Here is a 19,474-nt window from a genome sequence, read left to right as displayed (position 1 = left end):
AACCAGACTTAAAAAGCCTCAACAAGTGTAGTTGTGGGGTTTTGGTTTTGTTTTGGTTTTTTTTTTAAGAACATTGAATGTGAAATGAAGAGAAACCTTCCCATTTGACTGAAATAAAATCTGGTTCTCAGAAGTAGTAAGTAACATAGCTAAACAGGAGTTTTACCACACCCAGCCTGCTGAGGATAAAATGGTTAAAGGGCAGCCTACCTCTGTGGATTGCAGTTAAGAGATTCTAGCCTACCCCTTCCCTGCCCACACATGACACCAGACCAAATACTGTTATCATGGTGAAAGCAGGGGCAGTCTCCTTTGAGCCTACTTTGATTCAAGAAGCCCCAGAAGTCTTCACTCATAGGAACAGGGATGTCATTAAAGTGAGATTCAACAGTGAAGACTAAGCAGCTGCAGCTATGTTTTATCCATCTTCTAAGCACTTTCCAACTTCTCTTTTTCTACCATGGATCAATCAAGAGCCCATTACAAAGATACCTGTTTTCCAGCCTATGCTATTAGGCCTTCTCTCATGCCACTGCAGCTTTCCTCCAACAGTACAGTCTTATGTTTTACTCAAATATTCACATGAAAACTCTGAAAACAGAAAAGCTGAGACACATGGTTTATAAATCATCTTTCTTTTCAGGTATTTGGCTCCATGGGGTACTTAGCTCTTCATGCTTTGTGGAATTTCTTCATGTTTTTTACTTGTTTTAAGCAGAGGTGCTTCTGGAAGAGAACTCGGCCCAGTCTTTCACCTTTGCCAAACTGGTTACAAAACTTCAGAATACCACATTTGGTCCTTTAAAAAACAACAAAAATGCCCCCAACCAAACAAAAAAACACACCATAAAACACCCAAACCTGGGGGGGCTGAAAGGGAGGGACTCAGCCTATAACATAATTTTTCCCCCTTAGAAAGGAGATGTAGTGTTAAAGGATCAGTATTCAGTTGTTGGAGGGTATGTTTTTGTTTGCCTTTTGTTTTTTGTACCTGAGGAAGAAAAAGATTTGTTTTACAACAAAAAAAGAGCCTGACAAAGGAGATACAATCCTGCCAACTTTAACTTTTACCCATAAGCTCTCCTGAGGGCAATGAATACAGACGCAAAAATAATACAAACTGGTAAGAGAACACCAAAAAATAAACAAACAAACAAACAAAAAACAACACAACCCAGCCACTTTTATGAAGGGCCTTGGCGCTTCTGGAGGCTGCTTTGGATCTGTAAATTACGCCCCAGCACAATGGGGAGACAAACCTAGTGCTGCAGAGTTCTGTAATGTAAGACAATCCCCCTCCCTTTCACTTCTCCATCACCTTGTCATAACTACTCAGCATAAATCCTCTGACCAGTTCAGAGAGAAGCATCTGGAGTGAATAGCTGCCACAATACTTCGTCTTCACTCTGCATCTCTACAGCAGACAGTAAAGCTCAGGCAGCTCCTTTTGCCATGGGCGTTCAGGTTCGCTGTGCATGCTACTGGCTATTAAACCCAGTTCATGAACAGCCTTGGTAATTTTTGAAGAGTGGAACAGCAGCAACCGCTTTTGCTTTAATTCTTGTATGTCCACCTCTGTCACTTGGAATTCACTAGTTCCCCTTCTTAAATGCCCCAAGCACAGCTGCTCCCAATGTCTTGTGTGGGGCCAGCTCTTCCTATGTCTCAAGTTCTGGCACAGCAACATTCAAAACTAAGATCTAGCAGACCTGCTGTAGCAAAAATGGGCAAGGGCAGTTCCCTTCCAGAAGTCTGCAAAGACAGAAAGACATCCCCTTCCTGTCTTTCTGTGGGTTATGGGAGAGGCATATTCAAAAACAGGAAAAAGGAAAGACGTTTCAAGGCCCCAGGTGGGAGTTTTTCTCCCCCTTGTAGCACCATTAAGAAATTAAGACATGGGCTTGTGCATGGCAGTTTCAATCAGTTGAATTCCTTCTCATTCTTGAATGCAAGACCACAGGGGACTGTCCCATTCTTCCCCACCCCAACATGATGCTCCAGAGCTGGCAGCTGCTCTGAAGTCAGAGCAAAAGTGAGACCTCTGGCTTCAGAGCTGTTAGGTCTCCTTAAGGACATTGATCTTGGCACAGATCTTGAGAGCTGGTCCCAGCTTGATGTTCATGGCACTCATGAGGTGTTCCTCCTTCAGAAGCAACAGGGCCTGGCCGTCAATTTCCTGTGACCGAAACTCCTCCGCAATCTCCTGGCACCCTGTGAAACCAAAAATCAGCACTGAGAAACAGATGTACCCTGGGCATTACCCTTGTTCCCACTCTTTGGACCTCTGGCAGGTACAGAAAAAGCAAGCTAGGAATCTAATCAACCCCCTCCCCACTCTACAGGCTGCCTGAGAAGTTACAAGTCATCCATCTGTATGACGTACTCCAATTCAGAAACATGTGCAAAAGTACAATAAAAGAACTAGGCACCACTGACACCACTTTCTAGAAACAGAGGGAAAACTTTCCCCGTGCTACTGGATCACAGGAGTGCAGGAGAGGATCTTAACTTCACCTTGCAGTGATGCAATGAACTCATACACTTCCTCCACACTCCAACGACTGGGATTGCTGGACAGGAAGACTGGGTTGATGCCATGCAGATCTGGGGTAGGTGGGGCCATACTAGAGTTTGCCAAGTCCCTCTCTCCATGACTGGCCCTTACTGACAGGGGTCCTGGAGATGTAGGGGACAAAGCTTCATCATAGCTGGAGTTATCAGAGCCTCGACTTGAGTCTTCCTGGCCCTACAAACCCATAGGAAAGAAAACGTGTTCTGTAATACACTGACAATTTCCAGGTGCAAAACAAGACATTGGGAACAGCAGAAGTTGTCCCAACAGTCTGGGACAACTGTCTCAGGTTGTTGGTCCAGGGCCAGCTGACACAACAGCTCCCTGATGTCCAAAAGGAGACTTTGCTCTTATTTTCCTTCCTCTTCCTTCTCCCCATTCTCCCCCAGTCCATTCCTCTTCCTCACATCAGCTCTGAAGCTCATTCAATTCTTTACAATCACATTCAAATCATTCATGTGGAAGAATGCTAATCAAACAAGAAAAGTGGATTGTTTTCGACCAAGGGTGTCAGTTGGTCTTACTCACTGAGACCTCCGAAACACATATGACAGCGAATACAGAGCGAACAGAGCAAGTACAAACATGGATCCACTTTTTCTAGCCAATGAGCAATTAGAACAGCTTACTGTGCCTTGTGTAACTGTATCGATGTGCACTTGGCACCTACTGTTCCACTCTGTCCACTATAAGAAAGTGGTACGTTTAGCAGTGACAACTTTTACACTGAGGTCTGTCACAACAGAGGCAGACAGGACTATGTCCTTACCCTGTGGCGCTTGCCCTGGATCTTTGTTCGAGCAATTTCAGAGCTGCTGCGCCGTGATCCCCGTCGCCGCACACGGGCATAGTTAGCTTCCTGGAATTCCTTCATCTTCTTTCTCTGCAGCCGAAACTGATGGCTGCAGCTTACATTGTACCTCAATTAAACAGAAGCAGAGAAGCAGTTAGGAAATAGCAACTACCTAAACCTACTGCTTCTTCTGGCTCTAGATGGGGATAAAACTCCTCTTTTTAACATCAAGTTTTGTTCCTCCTCCTTCTAAGACTTCCCCTTGGAAGGAAACAGTCCAGACTTCTGACACAAGCAATATGTGGACACCAGAGTCTTGATCTAACATCTAAAGGGTCAATTAAGTTATTCCCCTAAGGGGAAAAACCCCCCATGCAAGCACTCTGCTATCAACAGGAGGCAGCAATGGCTAGTCTAACTACTGCTGAGGTTTTTTCCCCAATGCTCCCTTGTGTCTTTGTCTAGTACCAGTGCAGCAGATACCTACCAGTATGCACTTGTTTAGTCATTCAAATGTACATTTGAGTGAAGAGTGGTTCTTTGGAGCCCAAGAACTTCCCTCTTTCCATTTCATTTTCTAAGCAAGTCAGAAATCCTGTTTACACTCAAGACCACATCCACCTCTCCATACCTAGAAGCATTCACAAATCACCTCTGTGGCCAGTGCATCCCAACAAGGGAGGATCCGATGTACTGAAGTGTTGTACACTACCTGGAAGAAGGGCACCTGCCCAGTTCCAGGGAATGTATAGTCAGAGAAAAGGAAGATTGTCTTGCTGTTACCTTTTAGCACAGGTCATGGAACAAAACCTCTTGGAGCCACGGAACTGGGTTGCTGGGGCATACTTCCCGCAGTATTCGCACTTCAGCAAGTTTGCCTTCTTATCAAGCTCTGGTGAGACAAAGATACACACCAGTTGATGATCTGAACTGAAACAGATCACACACAATTATTCCCCATTCCACTACTCTTCTTCTGAGCAGACAGATTCCAAGCACTACTCTCTAGTGAATCTATTAAACAGCTAGCTTGGGGAAGAAGCTGGGAGAAGAGAGGCAGAAGCTCTGCTAAATAGGACCCCTGGATATTGAACAGAGCAGTTTATTTCTCCTTGTCAGTACTGTTTTGCCAAACAAGGGAAAAATAGCATATCCCTCATGTCCTACAAGGCTGTGGAGAAAATCTCCATCACTGCACTCTGCTGCATCCACACATCCTTCACATTCATTAGAGACAGGTACAATTCAGATTCTCCTGCTTACTACTGACACAGGGTATGTTAGATCATATTAACAACAAAAAAGTATTGTATTCTGGCACTCAAGAAAAAGAGAACCTAGGTCCATAGCTTGAGTCTCTAAGGAGTTAGCAGGAAGGCAAAAAGGGATTCAAGTCTCTAATGCATAAAGTTAGTAATGCAGTATCAGAGAGCAGAATTTTTCAGTAACACTAGCTAGGCCTCCTGATGCTGAAACTTACCCCCAGAAGCACTATTCCCTTCTGGAGAATTACTGGACAGGTTTTCACTCTGGCCAGAAGGAGCCTCTCCCTGCAGCTGTTTCTCAGATTCTTTCAGCAGCTGAGAACAACCCACCTGGACAGGAAGAGAAAGAGCTGGGCCCATCAGTAAAAGATTCTGTGTCCACCACCCCCTGCAACATATATGACACTCATACCTTATTACAGCTCAGAAAAATCCCCCTGCCTACCAGGGAAGGAGTTGCTGGACAAAGTTATTGCTCCTTCCTGACTCACAAGGTACTATCTGCCTTGAATATCATGCAATTCCATGCAACTGCATTTTCCCTTACTTGCTTTAACTTTGCTTGCTGCTTGTTCAAAATGCAGTGCATCTTTCCCTCACTGAAAATCAGAGGGAAGAACCTTCTTACAATTCATGCATGAAGTATTGCTTTGAGGACTAGTGGAGAAAACAGTCCCTGTCATACTTCTTTTACTCCTTCCAACCCATTCTCTTTCATGCCAGCACTTAATGCCTTATTTCATGCATGACACCTCCCCCCTTTCCCTTCCTCTTCACTGTCTGTGTCTCAGGCTAAAAATGCTGACTTGGAACCTAGGGAAAGAAACTCCTGTCTAAAGACAGAAACCCACTACCCTCCCAAGAGAGCGCTACACCTCCTTCCTCCACAGCAAAGAATCCCTACCGGAAAGGGCTCTGCTCCTTCCTGGATGACAAAGCCTTCAATGATGTGTGTGAGTATCTGGGGCTTGACGATGGCTTGCGGGGGTTTGGAGTCTCCAATTTGACGTGACACCATTGCCAGGTTAGGCGTGGGAGCAGAGGTGGGGGTGATTGATGTTCCTTCACTTGAGGTGGTATTTGGGATTGAAGTAGCAGCAGGATCAGACTTATCTGGAATATTAACAGCACAAGTGTCAGTAACCTTTGCTCCATCTACTTCAAATGGAATATGAGATCAGATCATTAGTACACACAAGCAGAGCTCTCTTTCGTAACCTCACCTCCAAGGCCACTCTTCTCCTCCATGTTTTTGGGACTGTCTGTCACAGGAGACGACCTGACAGGTAGGAGTGTAGTGACACTGGGTGACTCCTTTTCCTCCTCTGATTCTGCCTTGCGCTTTACTGCTAAGGTCTGAGACTTGCCCTGCGTGAATAAAAAGGAAGATGTAAGCAGAGTCAGGGGCCTCAAAGCAAAGGGCGAGATGGACTGAAGGCAAAAGGAAGATGCATCCTGATCCATCACACTTCAGCTCCAGCCTGGTTCCTTCTCCTGGAAATGCCTCTAGCTCTCTCACAGTACATACCTCTATTTAAGAGCATTTGCCTAGCAAGGAGCAAAGCTTCATGTATCAACATGAATTGGGACACTGATACAATACCAAGACACAGTGTGAGCCTCCAGGGATTATTCCTGGAAGAAAGAAATGGAATGGCAGTCACCCAGCAGTTTCCAAACAGGCTTTTGGCTAGATCAGATGAGTTTTAATAAAGGAGAGTCAAAACAGTAGGGGAAACATGTTGGATGGGAGCAGAATTGTCCCCCCACTCTAGCAATCAGACAAATCATGCGACACCTTCCTGAAGAAGCAGCCAGAGTTTAGAAACGGTCTCAGCTAAGGATATCTGAGCTGTCAAAGTGCTGCTGTCTCAGGAAATTAAGCAGGCTCTAGCTGGACAACTCACAGCAGCCAGGCTGAGGCCTGTGGAACATGAGCCTTTCCTCAGCATAGCCTGTTGCTAGGGGATTCTCTGAGGCCCAGAGCCAGTGGCTGGTGTCACACAGCAAAGGGTCTCTGACCCAGAGGTATCCACCTAGTGAGAAGAGGTTCAGTCTTCATGGCCCACTCAGCTCTCATCTCTCTCCTGAGAGAGACCACAAAGAGGTGAGTTATTGTTTGTATTTGAATTATGTGGCAAGGTTTTGGTAGCATGGAGGCGCAGGTGTGACTTCTGTGACGAGACACCAGAAGCTTACCCACATGTCTGACAGGGCCAGTTCCAGTGAGCTCCAGGACAAACTCACTACTGGTCAAAGCTGAGTCCATCAGCAATGGTGGTAGCAACCTTTGTGATATTTAAGAAGGGAAAAAACCTGCAACAGAAGCTGGGAGAGAGCAGTGACAAATAGCCCTGCAGACACAAAGTCAGTGAGGAAGGTGGGCACGAGGTACTCCAGGCACGGGAGCAGAGATTCCCCAGCAGCCTGTGGGGCAGCCCATGAAGGTCCATGGTGGAGCAGAGATCCACTACAGATCCTGGAGGACTCTATGCCAGAGCAGGTGGATACCCAAAGGAGGCTGTGACCCCATGGAGAGCTTTGCACTGGAGCAGGCCCCTGGCAGGAGCTCTGACCCTGTGGAGGACCCACACTGGAGCAGTCTGTTCCTGAAGGACTGCACCCTGTGGAAGGGACCCACAGTGGGCCAGTTCATTAAGAAGCCCCAGCCTGTGGGAAGGGCCCACATTAGAGAAGTTCAAGAAGGAATGTATCCTATGGGAGGGACTCCATACTCCAGCAAGAGAAAAGTGTGAGGAAAAAAGGAGCAGCAAAGACAAAACATTATGAACTGACCACAACTGTCATTCACCATCAGCCTGCACCACTCAGTGGTAGGAGGTAGAAGATCTGGGAGTGATGTTGAGCCCATGAAGAAGGGCAAGTGGTGTTTTTCAGATTTGTTCTTACTTCCCATTATTCCACTCTGATTAATTGGCAATAAATTTAATTAATTTCTCTAAATTGAGCTTATTTTGCCCACTATGGTAATTGGTAAGTGATCTGCCTGTTCTTATCTCAAACCAGAAGATTTTGGTTGTATTTTATTTCCCATTTGGTTGTGAAAGGGGAGTGATAGAGCAGCTTGGTGGTCACCCAGCAACCAGCCAAGGTCAACCTACCACATTGTTATATGTGATATTTAGTATGTGATGTGAACACCTACCCCATTTGGGGTAATGTCTAAGTCTCAACTATTTACTTAATGTAAGCCTTTGAATGATAATTTGGAAGAGAAATGCTTGTAGTCAGTAACCTCCAAGGGTTGGACTGGAATTAGTGTTTTTGAGAGGAAAAAGTCTCCACATCACTTCACCCAAACCCCTTACCCACTGACCTGGGCCTGGATGGCGATTGGTGTCCTAGGAATGGAAAAATAAAATCCGTATGCTATTCTCCTTCTCAATGGTATCACTTACTGGCAACTGGACAGACTGCATGTAGAATGCTGCTGGCATCTGAGCCACGACTGGAGAGGAGGCTGGGCTCTTCACCATGTGGGCTGTGCCTTGAACTTGTGCCAAATTCACCCCTGTGGTGAGAGGAGGAGCTTCCTGTGATGATGCTGAAGATGAAGATGATGATGGGGGAGCAGCATGGGCTTGGGAAACAGGCTGGACCACGGCTGGCATTCCCCGGGATGTCGGCACTGCTGCAGCAATCTGAGCCAAACCAAGCGCTTGGGCTTGGCCTGAGCCATGCTGCCGAGTACCCACCACCTGCACTGGGATGTGTGGTGGAGGCTGCTGTGCTGCTGACATTTTGGCAGGCCCAAGTTGAGGTGGTTTGATAGGGGTGACCAGAGATTTTGACTGAATTGGAACAGGTGACTTGGTGGCTGGCTGGCAAGGACTGTCCTGCTGGAGCTGCACAGGCTGTGGCTGGGACTGCAACATAGGTTGTACTACAAGCGTCTGAGCCTGCTGCTGGTTTTGAGGTGGAGCCTGCTGCTGCGGAGGTTGAGTTTGCTGCTGCTGTTGGGTCAGAGATGGTGCTTGCTGCTGTTGCTGCTGTTGGGCCAGCTGGAGATGGGTGGCTGTGTGGAGAAGCTGGGACTGGCGGTGCTGGAACTGCTGCTGGTGATGAATGGCAATCTGCTGCTGGATCACCACCTGCTTCTGCAGGTGGATCTGCTGCTGCTGCTGGATCAGTGAGTGTGGCTGGATCTGTGTATATGTGGCTATACAAACAGAGTAGGAAAACAGGAGAGCACAAAAGTTAGCAACAATACGGCTGGGAACAGCAACAACAGGCAGCCACTACTCTGGTTTGAGTTATTAAGCTCCAAGATGACTGACAGCTTACTGTCAGAGGACATGTGGGACTAAATTAACTTCTCATCCTAACAGAGATGGATAAGCCCTAGAAACCAGCCTCTGGGAGTGCAGAGGCTGGGAGGTGAGCTGGGAAACCTCTCACCAGTGGGCTTTTCACATGGCACTCTCGCAAAAGGCCTGTGGGCTCAAAGAGAACGTCCACACTTACCTGAACTGATCAACGTCTGGCTGGGCGCTGGTGTAGCAGTCCTGGTCAGGTTCATACCCACTGTTTGCTGTCCACTGCTGTCCGTTTCGCCCTTCTTTGTGGCTGCGTTCTCTGTCTCCGTCTGGCTTCCCTGGCTGACAGTCACGGCCTGGGCAGCCGCTATTGGTAATGGCTGAACCACCCCTGTGCCTTTCCTTTGGCAACTGCCAGCGGTGCCTGTCGACGAGGTCTGGCTCAATCCCGTCGAGGTCTGGCTCCCACCACTTGCCACCACACCCCCAGAGACACCATTGCTGCCAGCAGCCCCTTGGCTCAAGTTGAGGGACTGGCCTGCGCTGCCAGAAGAGGCCTGAGCCACTGCCAAGGTCTGGCCTGTGCTGGCGGCCTGTGGTAAGCCCGAAGCCTGGGAGCTTCCTGGCAGAGCTGCCTTCTGAGCAGAGCCTTGGAGCTGGGCATTAGTGGCTGAGGTCTGCTGGCTCCTCACAGCCAAGTTCTGCACCTAGAAACACATATACAAAACAGAATCCATTTGCTTTAGGTAGGTTACTTGCTGCAAGTTTGGTAGAGAACACAAGCAACACAGTCTACTGGGATGCAGGCTTCAGTCAACACTTCAGATCTCATATGGGGAGCTGAATAAAACTACAGGGCAAACTCAGGTGCGGCCCTCTCCAGAAAACACGTTATCCTGAACTCCCTCCTGCCCCATCTCTGATGGAAGTTAAAGATCTTATGGCACTTTCTGAAGAACACATGAGGACACCACCATTCTCTGAAGCATGGGGCAGTCTTCAGATCTGCCTGCCATGCCCTTGCATTGGGAGGATCCAGTTTAGCACAGCAGTAAAAGCCCTGAGATACCCTTTTTAAAGACCAGTCATTTGTTTTCAATTTTTGTGCCACCTGCCTCCTCCCTCTGTGCAGGGCTTTCCACTCAGGAGGCCCATGGCCTGCAGCTCTTCTGATTTCACTAATTCCTCTGCATTTCGGTCTATGTTTATTCCCACTCCAAATGCAGTGCTATCTTCAAGTCTGATCATGGCTGACTTTCCTTCAAAGAAAGGGTTCCATACAAGAAAAATATGAAGTAACTGTAAATTCCAATGATGATTGAGATAGGACAAGTAAAACAGGAAGTCATGGCAGCTCCCTGACCTGGAGAATTATTTATAGATTAATGCAAGAGCTAAGACACTATGGCCTGTTTGGTCTTTGGCATCCTTAAAACAACAAACCAACTGGGTGAAGGAATACTGCTGCTGGCCAAGACTCTTCATTGCTGAGTAACTGAGAACTGGACATCGAACTCAACAATTCTTTTCACATAAGGACAATCAAGAAACTCTGAAGACAGGATTGATCCAGCCTGTGGCTCACCCTCAAAATTATAAGCAGAAATTAATCCCATCTCCGGAGGCAAAAAGCAAACATGAAAAAAATGGTGGCAAGAGAGAACAGAATCTCCTGCTTGCACAGGAATATAGGATGGGGATAAAATAGAGCTAATCTGCTACACAGGGGTGGCTGGGGCAAAGACCAGAATGTGAGGTGATGGAGAGCATGGGAAGCGGAGGACTCTGGGAAGGGGTGTCACTGACCTGGTCTGTGTCTGCATGGACCCCAGGAGACTGAGTGGGTGGTACCTCCTGCTGGACAGCGGCCACAGCCCCGTTGGGCATCAGGATGAGTTGGGAGGCAAGAGGCACATTGCGGCCCAAGGTCCGGTTTACCTGCAACAGGTTCCCCAGCTGTGGCTGTTGAGGGAGCATCAGGTGATATGAAATGAAAAGAACGGAAGAGAAGAGAAAAAGAAAGACAGCGAACCACAAGCAAACAGATTACAAAGCAATACTGGGCTGCAATATCATACATTGCAAAACCCCAACCCTCCCTGCACTGTAACACTGAACATAACCCTCAGGAGCAAGAAACTGGGAACAATTTCCTTATAGAAACAAGCACACTTCTATCTAACATGGGCCTGGGCTAACTCCTCCATACTGCCCAAGGCTGGCTAAAAGACTGAGGTATCATAGAATTTTCAGACATATATCCCGGGCTGGTTGAAAAACAGTGATAACCAAGACCAGGGTTGCTCGAAAAGAAGGGATTCCAATCTGTATCTAAATCAACTGAGACACTGAAAATATTTTTGAGTAGGTAACCAAACCCCAGACTGACTATAGTCTAACCTAATGTTTTCTATTTAGCAGCCCTTCAAACCAATTAAAAGGATTACACATTTGCTCATGTTGATTTGTTTCTAGACTTAGTCGAATTCTTACTTAGGTTCCAGAGCTCAGTAGTAGTAGAAAAAAGTAATTTACCATATACATATTATAAAATTGAACCAGAAGAATAGCTTTATTTCTGTGAACTATATTGAAGTCTAGGACATACATTTCACATTTAAACTCTAGTGGGAAGTGCCATGGGATCTTTAACATCTATGCAAAGCAGAGACAAACACAGTTCTTGATGATCTCACCTGACCCACACAATACAAAGATCATTTACCCTCAAAAGCTGAGCCCAGAGCCAAACTTGTGGTTTCAGAGATAGGAGCTTCCCCACCTGAATTTAAAATATAGTGCATCATCCTTAAAGCTAGAGTTAGTTCGAAGGTGTTGGTAATCCCTAGGAGTGAAACACTGAAGTGGGGTTTGTGGTCATGACACATTTCGCATACGCAGCTCTTACCCGGAGATACATCTGGGCCTGTGACTGGTTGAGAGGTGGTGAGGTGGCATTCCCAAGAAGCACAGACTGCGTCAGGGTTGTGGCACTGGGGGAACTCACACTCTGTGACCGACTGATCAACTGAGCAGCTGATGTGGTGGCTAGGTTGATCTTAAAACAGAGAAAAGCCCCAAATCATATAGGAAGTGACAGAGGCAAAGAAGTAAGTACAAATTCACTTACTGGGGTAGAGCCAGAACAGACATTTTACACTTTTTTCCTGTATCCCACAGGGGAGCAAGAAGAAAAAAGTTCTTGGTGCAATCTAAACTAGCCACAGCCCTAGATGCTAATCTCATTTGTATGCTGAGCCCATGTATCACTGTTGGCATGCAACTGTAATAAGAAATCCAAAAGATATACATCATTTTCTCCAGCCTCCCAAGTAAAGGAAAAAACAAACCACTAAGTAATCTCTACCCTACCAACTCACCTACTCATTGAACAAACCCCAGTTCCTCAATACTCACTACAAAACCAGACTCGCTCTCATTCAACAAAGTACTACTTTGCCCAAGAAAAAAAAGAGTGTTCCCTTTCAAGCTGTCCATGACTCCTTCTCTTCCTTAAAAATTCCAGTCCTTTCCTAATCTATGATGATGTATCCCCAGAGCCTCAGCAAAGATAGATCAGTGTTGAACTTTCCAGCTAAGAGGCCTCTCCCACTCAGAGACTTTCTCTGGTCTCCTCAACAGCCATCAATGATAGCACCCCAAGTCCTCAAAGTTGTCTTCATCTTGTGTATTCCCAGCATTCTTAGAAGCTGTGCTTCCCTGGCTGCCTGCCTTCCTGAAAGACAAAGAGGAGAAAGAACAGGGCAAGGGGTAGGAGGGAGGCTTTGATATGTGTGTGAGGGAGCAGTTACTTACTGAGGGCTGGGTGGTGGTGGTCTGTTGTGGGGTGCTGGTGTTGGGGGAGCTGGCCTGTCTACTGGCTGCAATTGTAGCCTGCAAGAGAGATTGACAGAGAAATGAGTACCTGGAACTAGCTTTTCAATCCAGTCCAAATATTTGGCTTTGTCACAACATCTAATGCCATCATCATCTTCTGTTCCTGAGAACAGGAGTACAATCTATCTACCACAAATCCCTGCCATGCCCTACAAATCAGGTGCAGCAAGGTACCTTCTCTTCTCCAGCCAGTTCAGTCCTATATAATACCCAAGGCAGTGGACAAGAGATCATTATAGTGCATGACCTAAAGTCCTTCCACCCACGGGTATATACGTCACCGGTGCCCCAGCTTGTCATGCTACATACTACAACCCTCATTCCGACACTGCAATCCACTCTGTAAAGACCCAGACATTCCCCCCAATATTAGCAATTGCTGGGTTAATTATGCAGTTTAGTAACAATGTAATGATAGAATTCCAAGTAATACGTTTTGGATTACAGCACATACAGTTCACGGAGAAATGTAAATATTGTTAGATGTTTTTTTTCTCCCTCTATGTTCCCATGGGTATTACACTGTACAAGTTTACTTAGTTTTATAACTAAGATTTGTGTGAAACTGGTGAGATGATTCTATTCCCTCTATGCAATAAAACTGCAGGTAAGAACTTGAGAACAAATAAATCCTGGACTAACAGCCAAGGAGCACGGTGGCTGATGGAGATATTGTTACACAGACAGAACTGTATTCACATCACACATATTTCATCTTCAACTGATGATAAGGTCTTGCAGGTAAGGAATGTTGCTAAGGAAAAAAAAAAATTGCTCAACAGTTATGTATCATAAAATATCTGGATTTGTATAAACATATCTCAGTTAAAGAAACACCCTCCTGCCTGGACAAAATCTACCTCAGATCCCTCTTGATAGCAACAGGTAAAGAAAACATGGGCTACTAAGTTTCAAGACGTAAAATTCAGAGGATACTGCCTGAAATCTCATGCACACAAGGCTATGTTTATTCTCAGAGAAATAACAATCCATCATTCACTCTAAGACAGTGTTTAAGTGCCACTGCATCCACTGCTGACTTAACCACCCATGTTTTATTTAAAGAAGGCACAAGGACTAGTCACATGCTTCTGAACTGCAAGCTTCCTTACGGAGATGCCAAATTACATCTTCCCCTGCTCTGTACATGAAAACCAAACAAAGCTTTGCATCAAACTTCCAGTTTACTAGCTGTTTGTATTAGCTTTAAACAATGTGTTTAGGGACTTATTGTTTTATCGTGGATCAGAAGGACCTTGGTATGCAAGTCACTCTATGAAGAGAGCATCTCTGGAACTTCCCCAGGGAACAATCCAATTCCTCTCCTTCCGCCCCTTGACAACTCACCTGCTGGACAGCAGCCAGGCTGTGAAGCTGGGCACTGTTAAGCTGCTGCTGGAGCATAAATTGATGAAAATACTGGGCTGCATTGGGCTGTCTCTGGAGTGCCTGCAGGGCCTAGAGAAAGAGGAAAACCCAATTGTTTAAAATAGCATGCCCTTGAAATGACTAGAAAGCAAAGAAGAAAGAAATAACAGCCCTGAGACCCCATGAAAAAAAGCTAAGTCACTAGATTAGCACATCAAAATACATAGTATAGCTACAAATTTGGTAGCAGACTGAATCACAGCTGTATTCCAGGACAGCAGGAAGTATGCCTGTAAGTCTTTAATAAACTTCAGGAATTTGGGGATGTTTGTGCTCAAGAAGGCAGAGAAGTTTTAGTACAGTATGTATATGGAGGATATGCATCTATAGAGGAACTGGGATGATAAAGTGAATTAATTGCTTTAGAACAGCATGCTAAAATTCAATGTGTTGAATCACAGCACAGAGTAAATCTAAGAGACTAAATACTGGAGGAGTAACCTATAAAAATGAAGCACTGTATCAGGCTACAGGAACTAAAGATTGAGCCTAGCACAAGAATTTATAAATCTGAACACAACAGTCCTTCAAGTATGCTCCCACACTGACACATGATAACACAGAGACACACAACAGGGCTCACCACCACATTCCACTGATGTACATCCCATACCAGAACATAACTGCATCTCACCTGCACTGCCTGTCGCTCATAGAGAGACATCTGTGATATCTGAGGACGGGTGCTTCCTCCAGAGCTGGAGCTCCCACTGGTAGAGCTGGAGTTCTGCTCACTTTCGGTCTCCATGGTGACAGGATCCCAGGAGCTCAGGCTGAGATGGACTCCAGATCTACATCAAGAGAACTGGAAACTAAGTCAGGCTAAAGAAAGAACCAAACCATATTTCACTGCATTACACACCTTTTTTACTGGAATATCCCAGTACCAGGCTCCTTGCACAGATTTGCTACATCACAGGGGTCTGGGGATAACAGGGGTCCAAAATCACTCAGAAATTATCCTCACAGTTATTACCACAGTCACAAAGGTAACATACACATTCTCGTATTTTTATTGCCATGCTACAGTTTGAAGCTACAGCATCCTGAATTCTTAAAAAGGCAGCAAAGTGAAGTAGCAGCTGCAGCTCATTCAGACAATCATTTGGTTACAGACCTGATCATCTCTCCTTCAAGGCTAGTGAACTGAGGTGAATTGCACTGTGATACCCCATCTCCTACTGCACTTTGGCAACTTCTGATCCTCTTCCTCCACTCCAACAAGAGGTATAATATAATTATCCCACAACTCTGCTGCCCTACTGCAGATACACCAACTTGGTCCCTCCTCCTCGCAGGTTAGCCCCAGCTCTCAATCACTTTTTTCTATCTCTGATCACATGGACTTTCTTGCTCCTTGTTTTTCCTGACAGATCATAACTTGAATATTAGACTGGAGGCTGGTATCTGTGGTGGTGAGTTCCTCTGAGGAGGAACAAAGTCAGAAGAGTGGATGGCAACTAGCAACACTTGTGAGGGGGAAGCTGCTGAAGAGGTCATGCAGAGCCAGAGAGATCGTCCAGCATCAGGAAGATGAGTTGCAGTGAACAACAGGACTGAGAAAGGACTGGAGAAAACTTTCATCAGCCAAGAGGAAGACAAGTGAGACTGAAGAGAGCACTTAGTAGAAGAGTAACACATTAGGTTGATCATGGAGTTTCCTGCAGCAAGAAACATGGGCTACACAGGGGGTAACGGTAGGAGGGATTAGAGTCAGAAAAGGGAAAGTACAAAACTGATGATTCAACAGAATTGCACTTAAAAAACAAGCAAACAAACAAAAAAAGACTTTTTAGAAGGATAGCACTTCATGTAACATTAAAAAAAAAAAAGCTTCTGGTAGTCTCAATATCACTGACAGCCTGTTTGTTTCCAAAACACCAGACAGCTCCCCTGCAACCTATTTGAGAGACCTGTAAATGAGAGCCCCTAGGGTTCCAGGACCCCGCAGCACCAACACAGCTCCTGTATCTCAACCTTTTCAAATCCAGATATTTCGAGCTTCACAGCCTTCAGGAAACGTAACTTTTTCCAAGTGCGTAAACAAACAGATCAGCACAGCAGAAAAAGAGTCAACTAGACAACTTTTTAAATCCTGGAATGGTGTTAAGGGCAGCAGATGACTTTAAAGTAGGGCAACAGCATTAACGCTGCAGAGGATGGCTGGTTAAATCAGGGAACTGCTACTCCTCAAAACCTGCAAAAATCTGTAATTGACAAGCAGATTGCTTCTGCTCAAGTTCTGGCTTCCCCAGGAATCTTTTCCTCTGTCCTCAAGTCCTGCCCAGGCATCTCCATGCTAATCCAGCAGTGGCTTCCTGCACTGCTTCAGCAGTGGCTCTGCAGTCATCATCTCCTCAACTGAGATACACACCCTCCCAACTGGCTGCTACTGCCTTGAGGCACAACTCTGGAACATCTAGGAGCAGTTGGTCAATAAGCCTAGCTAGAACACTAAAGCTCTGGAGAAGACAATTGCCTCAAATATCTTCCCCAGGAGACAGCACCACAAAAAGCAAATGAAGCCTGAAAATAAGTAAATTGAGAAGGGAGAGAATACAGATGTTTTGAAAGAAAGAAACTGGTAGATAAATGAAGTACTTCAAATGGGGTTAAAATGCAAGTCAGAATGAAGTTATAACACATTACACTAAGTTATCTAGTAGCTTGGCTACCATTAGGACATACTTTCTGTTCTCCCACCCACCTTCAACCTTCCTGTGCCAGTTCCTCCCAGAATTCACCTTGCTTCTGATGCTCACCAGTTCAGCTTCTTAACATTGCAGAAAAACTACCCTAAACATCATTTTCTGCCAGATCACTGAGTTGAATTAGCTCATCTGTGATGACACAAGAACCATCGAGAAAGAAAATAAGGTAACTAAGGTTCAGCCCAGCTGTAGCACATACCCTTGCCCTCAACAGCTGCACCAGGAAAAATCTTGCTTCCGACTTGGTGCTCTGTTCCACCAATCTGTGTTTCCTCGTTAAACAGCAGCATTGATTTGTAAGATTTCCAGCATTTTTGAGGGGTCCACATCAACCTAGATCTTCTTAAAATCAGTCCCTAACACAAACGGAATTGTACTCAAACACTTCTGGGATGAGAGGCATCAAAAATTTTGATCTCTGTGTAGGCAAAACACCCTTCGGTAGCACAGATAAATAAGCGTACTCTCCTTTTGCAGAAGGGCAGTAAGAATTTTAAGTCATTCGGAGCAAGCAGGGCTATCCAGCAAAACCATTTCCAAACACAAAAATGAAAAGAGACAGTATTTCCCCATGTAAGTTCATTTAAGAATGCAGCTCCATGTTAGTGTAATCTGATCCAAACACAAAATAGCACAGAATTCACCCTCTCCCCTCCTCCAAAAGCATCTTCCAGCATTCTTCTCTTGCAAAAATCTAGTGATCTAGTCTGTCAGATCACTTTACCCAACTCGCTGCTCCATGAGATGGATAACCTATCAAAAATGATTAAACCATGGCTTTCCCAAAAGACTGAGTTCACCAACCCACTTTGCAAACAATCACTAGATTCCATCGCCTGCCTCCCCCCGACAAAAAAAAAAAAAAAAACACACACAAAACAAAACAAAACAAAACAACACAACACAACACATGGTAACAATGTGGCCTTTACAGGAAAGTAACCTTTGAACAACAGCTAAATTGGATTAAGCTTAACACAGAACTTCACCCCAAAGAGGCAGACATGGAAAGATACAAAGGCCTATTAACACCATGGCAGGAATGACAGCACAGCAGAAAGGCAGGTCAGGAGAAAGGAGAAAATGAGCTCATACAAGCATGAGAACAGAGGCCAGTCCAGAGCCTGACCCACACTGCTGAACTCAGCACACACCAAGAACACCACAGGTGGCCCATCTACAAGTTTCTGACCTTTCTTAAGTGCAAGAGCACAAGAGTCAGGCCAAACATCCACCCTATTCACTGAACACTAGGAGGGAGGTAAAAAAGTTTTACTTGCCTCTCCCTATCCACTCCTTCTGGGATGTGACTGCTGCCTGCAGTACATTTTCTAGCCTTACAACTGGTTTTGTCATTTCATCCCTGAGAAACTCAGTGAACAAGATTTGCACAGGTTTGTGGACAGGTTTTAAGGAGAAAAATGAGCAACCAGGACAACAGCAGCCTCCTCACCCTACAAGACAGACTCCAAGCTACTCAAGCAGAGGTGTGAAACTGCCGGGACACGCTATCTCTGCTCTGGGATGCTCTGGAGGCAGCAGTACATGCGGCTGTCGAGCAGCGCCGGACCCTCGCACCACCTGTTCCCCACCCCGCCGCCCGCCTTTGCCCGTCAACAGGGCCGCAGGCTCCCGGAAGCAGGGGCGGGGGGCAGCGCGGCGGCAGCCCCCCAGGCCGCCGGCAACTCCGGCAGCAAACTTAAGCCGCCACGGAGCGTGCGGGCGCCCTGCCCACCTGCAACATGTATGTACCGTGCAGGCAGCCCCGCCGCGGCGGGAGGCGGGAACCCGCCGCAGGATGCCGCCGCGGGGAACTGAAGAAAGGCGCGTGTTTCACGCCCGGCCAGGGGCTGGGGGTGCGGCGGCGGCGGCTACTCGGGAGGCAGGAGCGGGGCTGCGAGGGGGAGCTGCTCCCGGCCGCCGCTCCCGGGGCCGGGCCGGAGAGACAATGGCTGCTCCGCCGCCGCTGTCAACTTCCAGCCCAGCCCAGTCCAGCCCGCCCCGGCAACTCTCCCCGCCGCAGCCGCCCGCGCCCCGGGCCCGGCCTCACCTGCAGCCGCTGCAGCCGCCGCGGCACTGCCCTGCACTGCTCCTCTCCACAGCCGCAGCGGCGCCACCGCCCCGCCCGCCGGGAGCCCCCGAGGGACCCGCGCTACCAGCGTTACCGGAGCCCCCCGGCCGCCGCCGCCTAACACGCCCCCCCGCGCGGGCAGCCAGGCCGGGCCCCGGCCGGGCGGGGCGGGGCGGTGCCCGGGGGGCCCCGTTGTTGGGGGAGGGCGGGGCCGGGGGCGTTACCTGGCGGTGGGTCCCGGTGAGCCCGGCCGGGCCCGGACTCGGAGGGCAGCCCCGAAGGCCCGGCGGGGCGGCGGGGGCGGGGCCCACGATCGCGCCTCGCACGGGCCCGTTCCGCCCCCCGCCTTTTTTTTTTTTTTTTTTTTTTTTTTTTAAAATCTTGGCCTCTGGGGCTCCCCGCCGTTCCGTCACTTCCTACCTCGAGGCGCTTCCGGTCACGTGACACGCTTCCCGGGGCG

At 47.2% G+C, this 19,474-nt stretch overlaps 1 protein-coding gene across 6 annotated transcripts; it reads right to left on the bottom strand.

The window, feature by feature from the left end:
- Positions 1-1,044: 1,044 nt before the first annotated feature.
- PHC1 (polyhomeotic homolog 1) lies at positions 1,045-19,453 on the bottom strand. 6 transcript variants are annotated; one of them, XM_071815277.1, is made up of 15 exons: positions 19,435-19,453; positions 14,867-15,023; positions 14,152-14,262; positions 12,724-12,801; positions 11,816-11,965; positions 10,714-10,869; positions 9,116-9,614; positions 8,050-8,810; positions 5,854-5,998; positions 5,535-5,743; positions 4,846-4,960; positions 4,149-4,257; positions 3,342-3,492; positions 2,515-2,746; positions 1,045-2,211 (listed from the first exon to the last, which is right to left on the bottom strand). In XM_071815277.1, exons 2-15 carry the CDS (start codon positions 14,978-14,980, stop codon positions 2,057-2,059), a joined length of 2,985 nt encoding a protein of 994 aa, XP_071671378.1. In that variant the 5' UTR covers positions 14,981-15,023; positions 19,435-19,453; the 3' UTR covers positions 1,045-2,056. The 6 variants fall into 6 exon arrangements, with proteins under 6 accessions (XP_071671378.1, XP_065704493.2, XP_065704500.2 ...); XM_065848421.2 differs by lacking the exon at positions 19,435-19,453 and adding an exon at positions 19,239-19,355; XM_065848428.2 differs by lacking the exon at positions 19,435-19,453 and adding an exon at positions 19,239-19,343 and having other exon boundaries at positions 14,867-15,037.
- Positions 19,454-19,474: the final 21 nt, after the last annotated feature.

The sequence above is a fragment of the Patagioenas fasciata genome, chromosome 1 (genome assembly GCF_037038585.1).
Source record: "Patagioenas fasciata isolate bPatFas1 chromosome 1, bPatFas1.hap1, whole genome shotgun sequence".
Classification (NCBI taxonomy): Eukaryota; Metazoa; Chordata; class Aves; order Columbiformes; family Columbidae; genus Patagioenas; species Patagioenas fasciata.
Note: the sequence above shows the minus strand (reverse complement) of the source record. Positions and strands in the feature narration are given on the sequence as shown.

Bases quoted from the DNA above. Each gene is read 5' to 3' on its own strand.
- PHC1 (XM_071815277.1), bottom strand. From the start codon at position 14,980: ATGGAGACCGAAAGTGAGCAGAACTCCAGCTCTACCAGTGGGAGCTCC. The intron at 8,811-9,115 runs GTAAGTGTGGAC...CTGTTTGTATAG, and splicing joins CCAGACGTTGATCAGTTCAG to CCACATATACACAGATCCAG. The intron at 5,999-8,049 runs GTAAGTGATACC...TTATTCACGCAG, and splicing joins TGCAGTCTGTCCAGTTGCCA to GGCAAGTCTCAGACCTTAGC.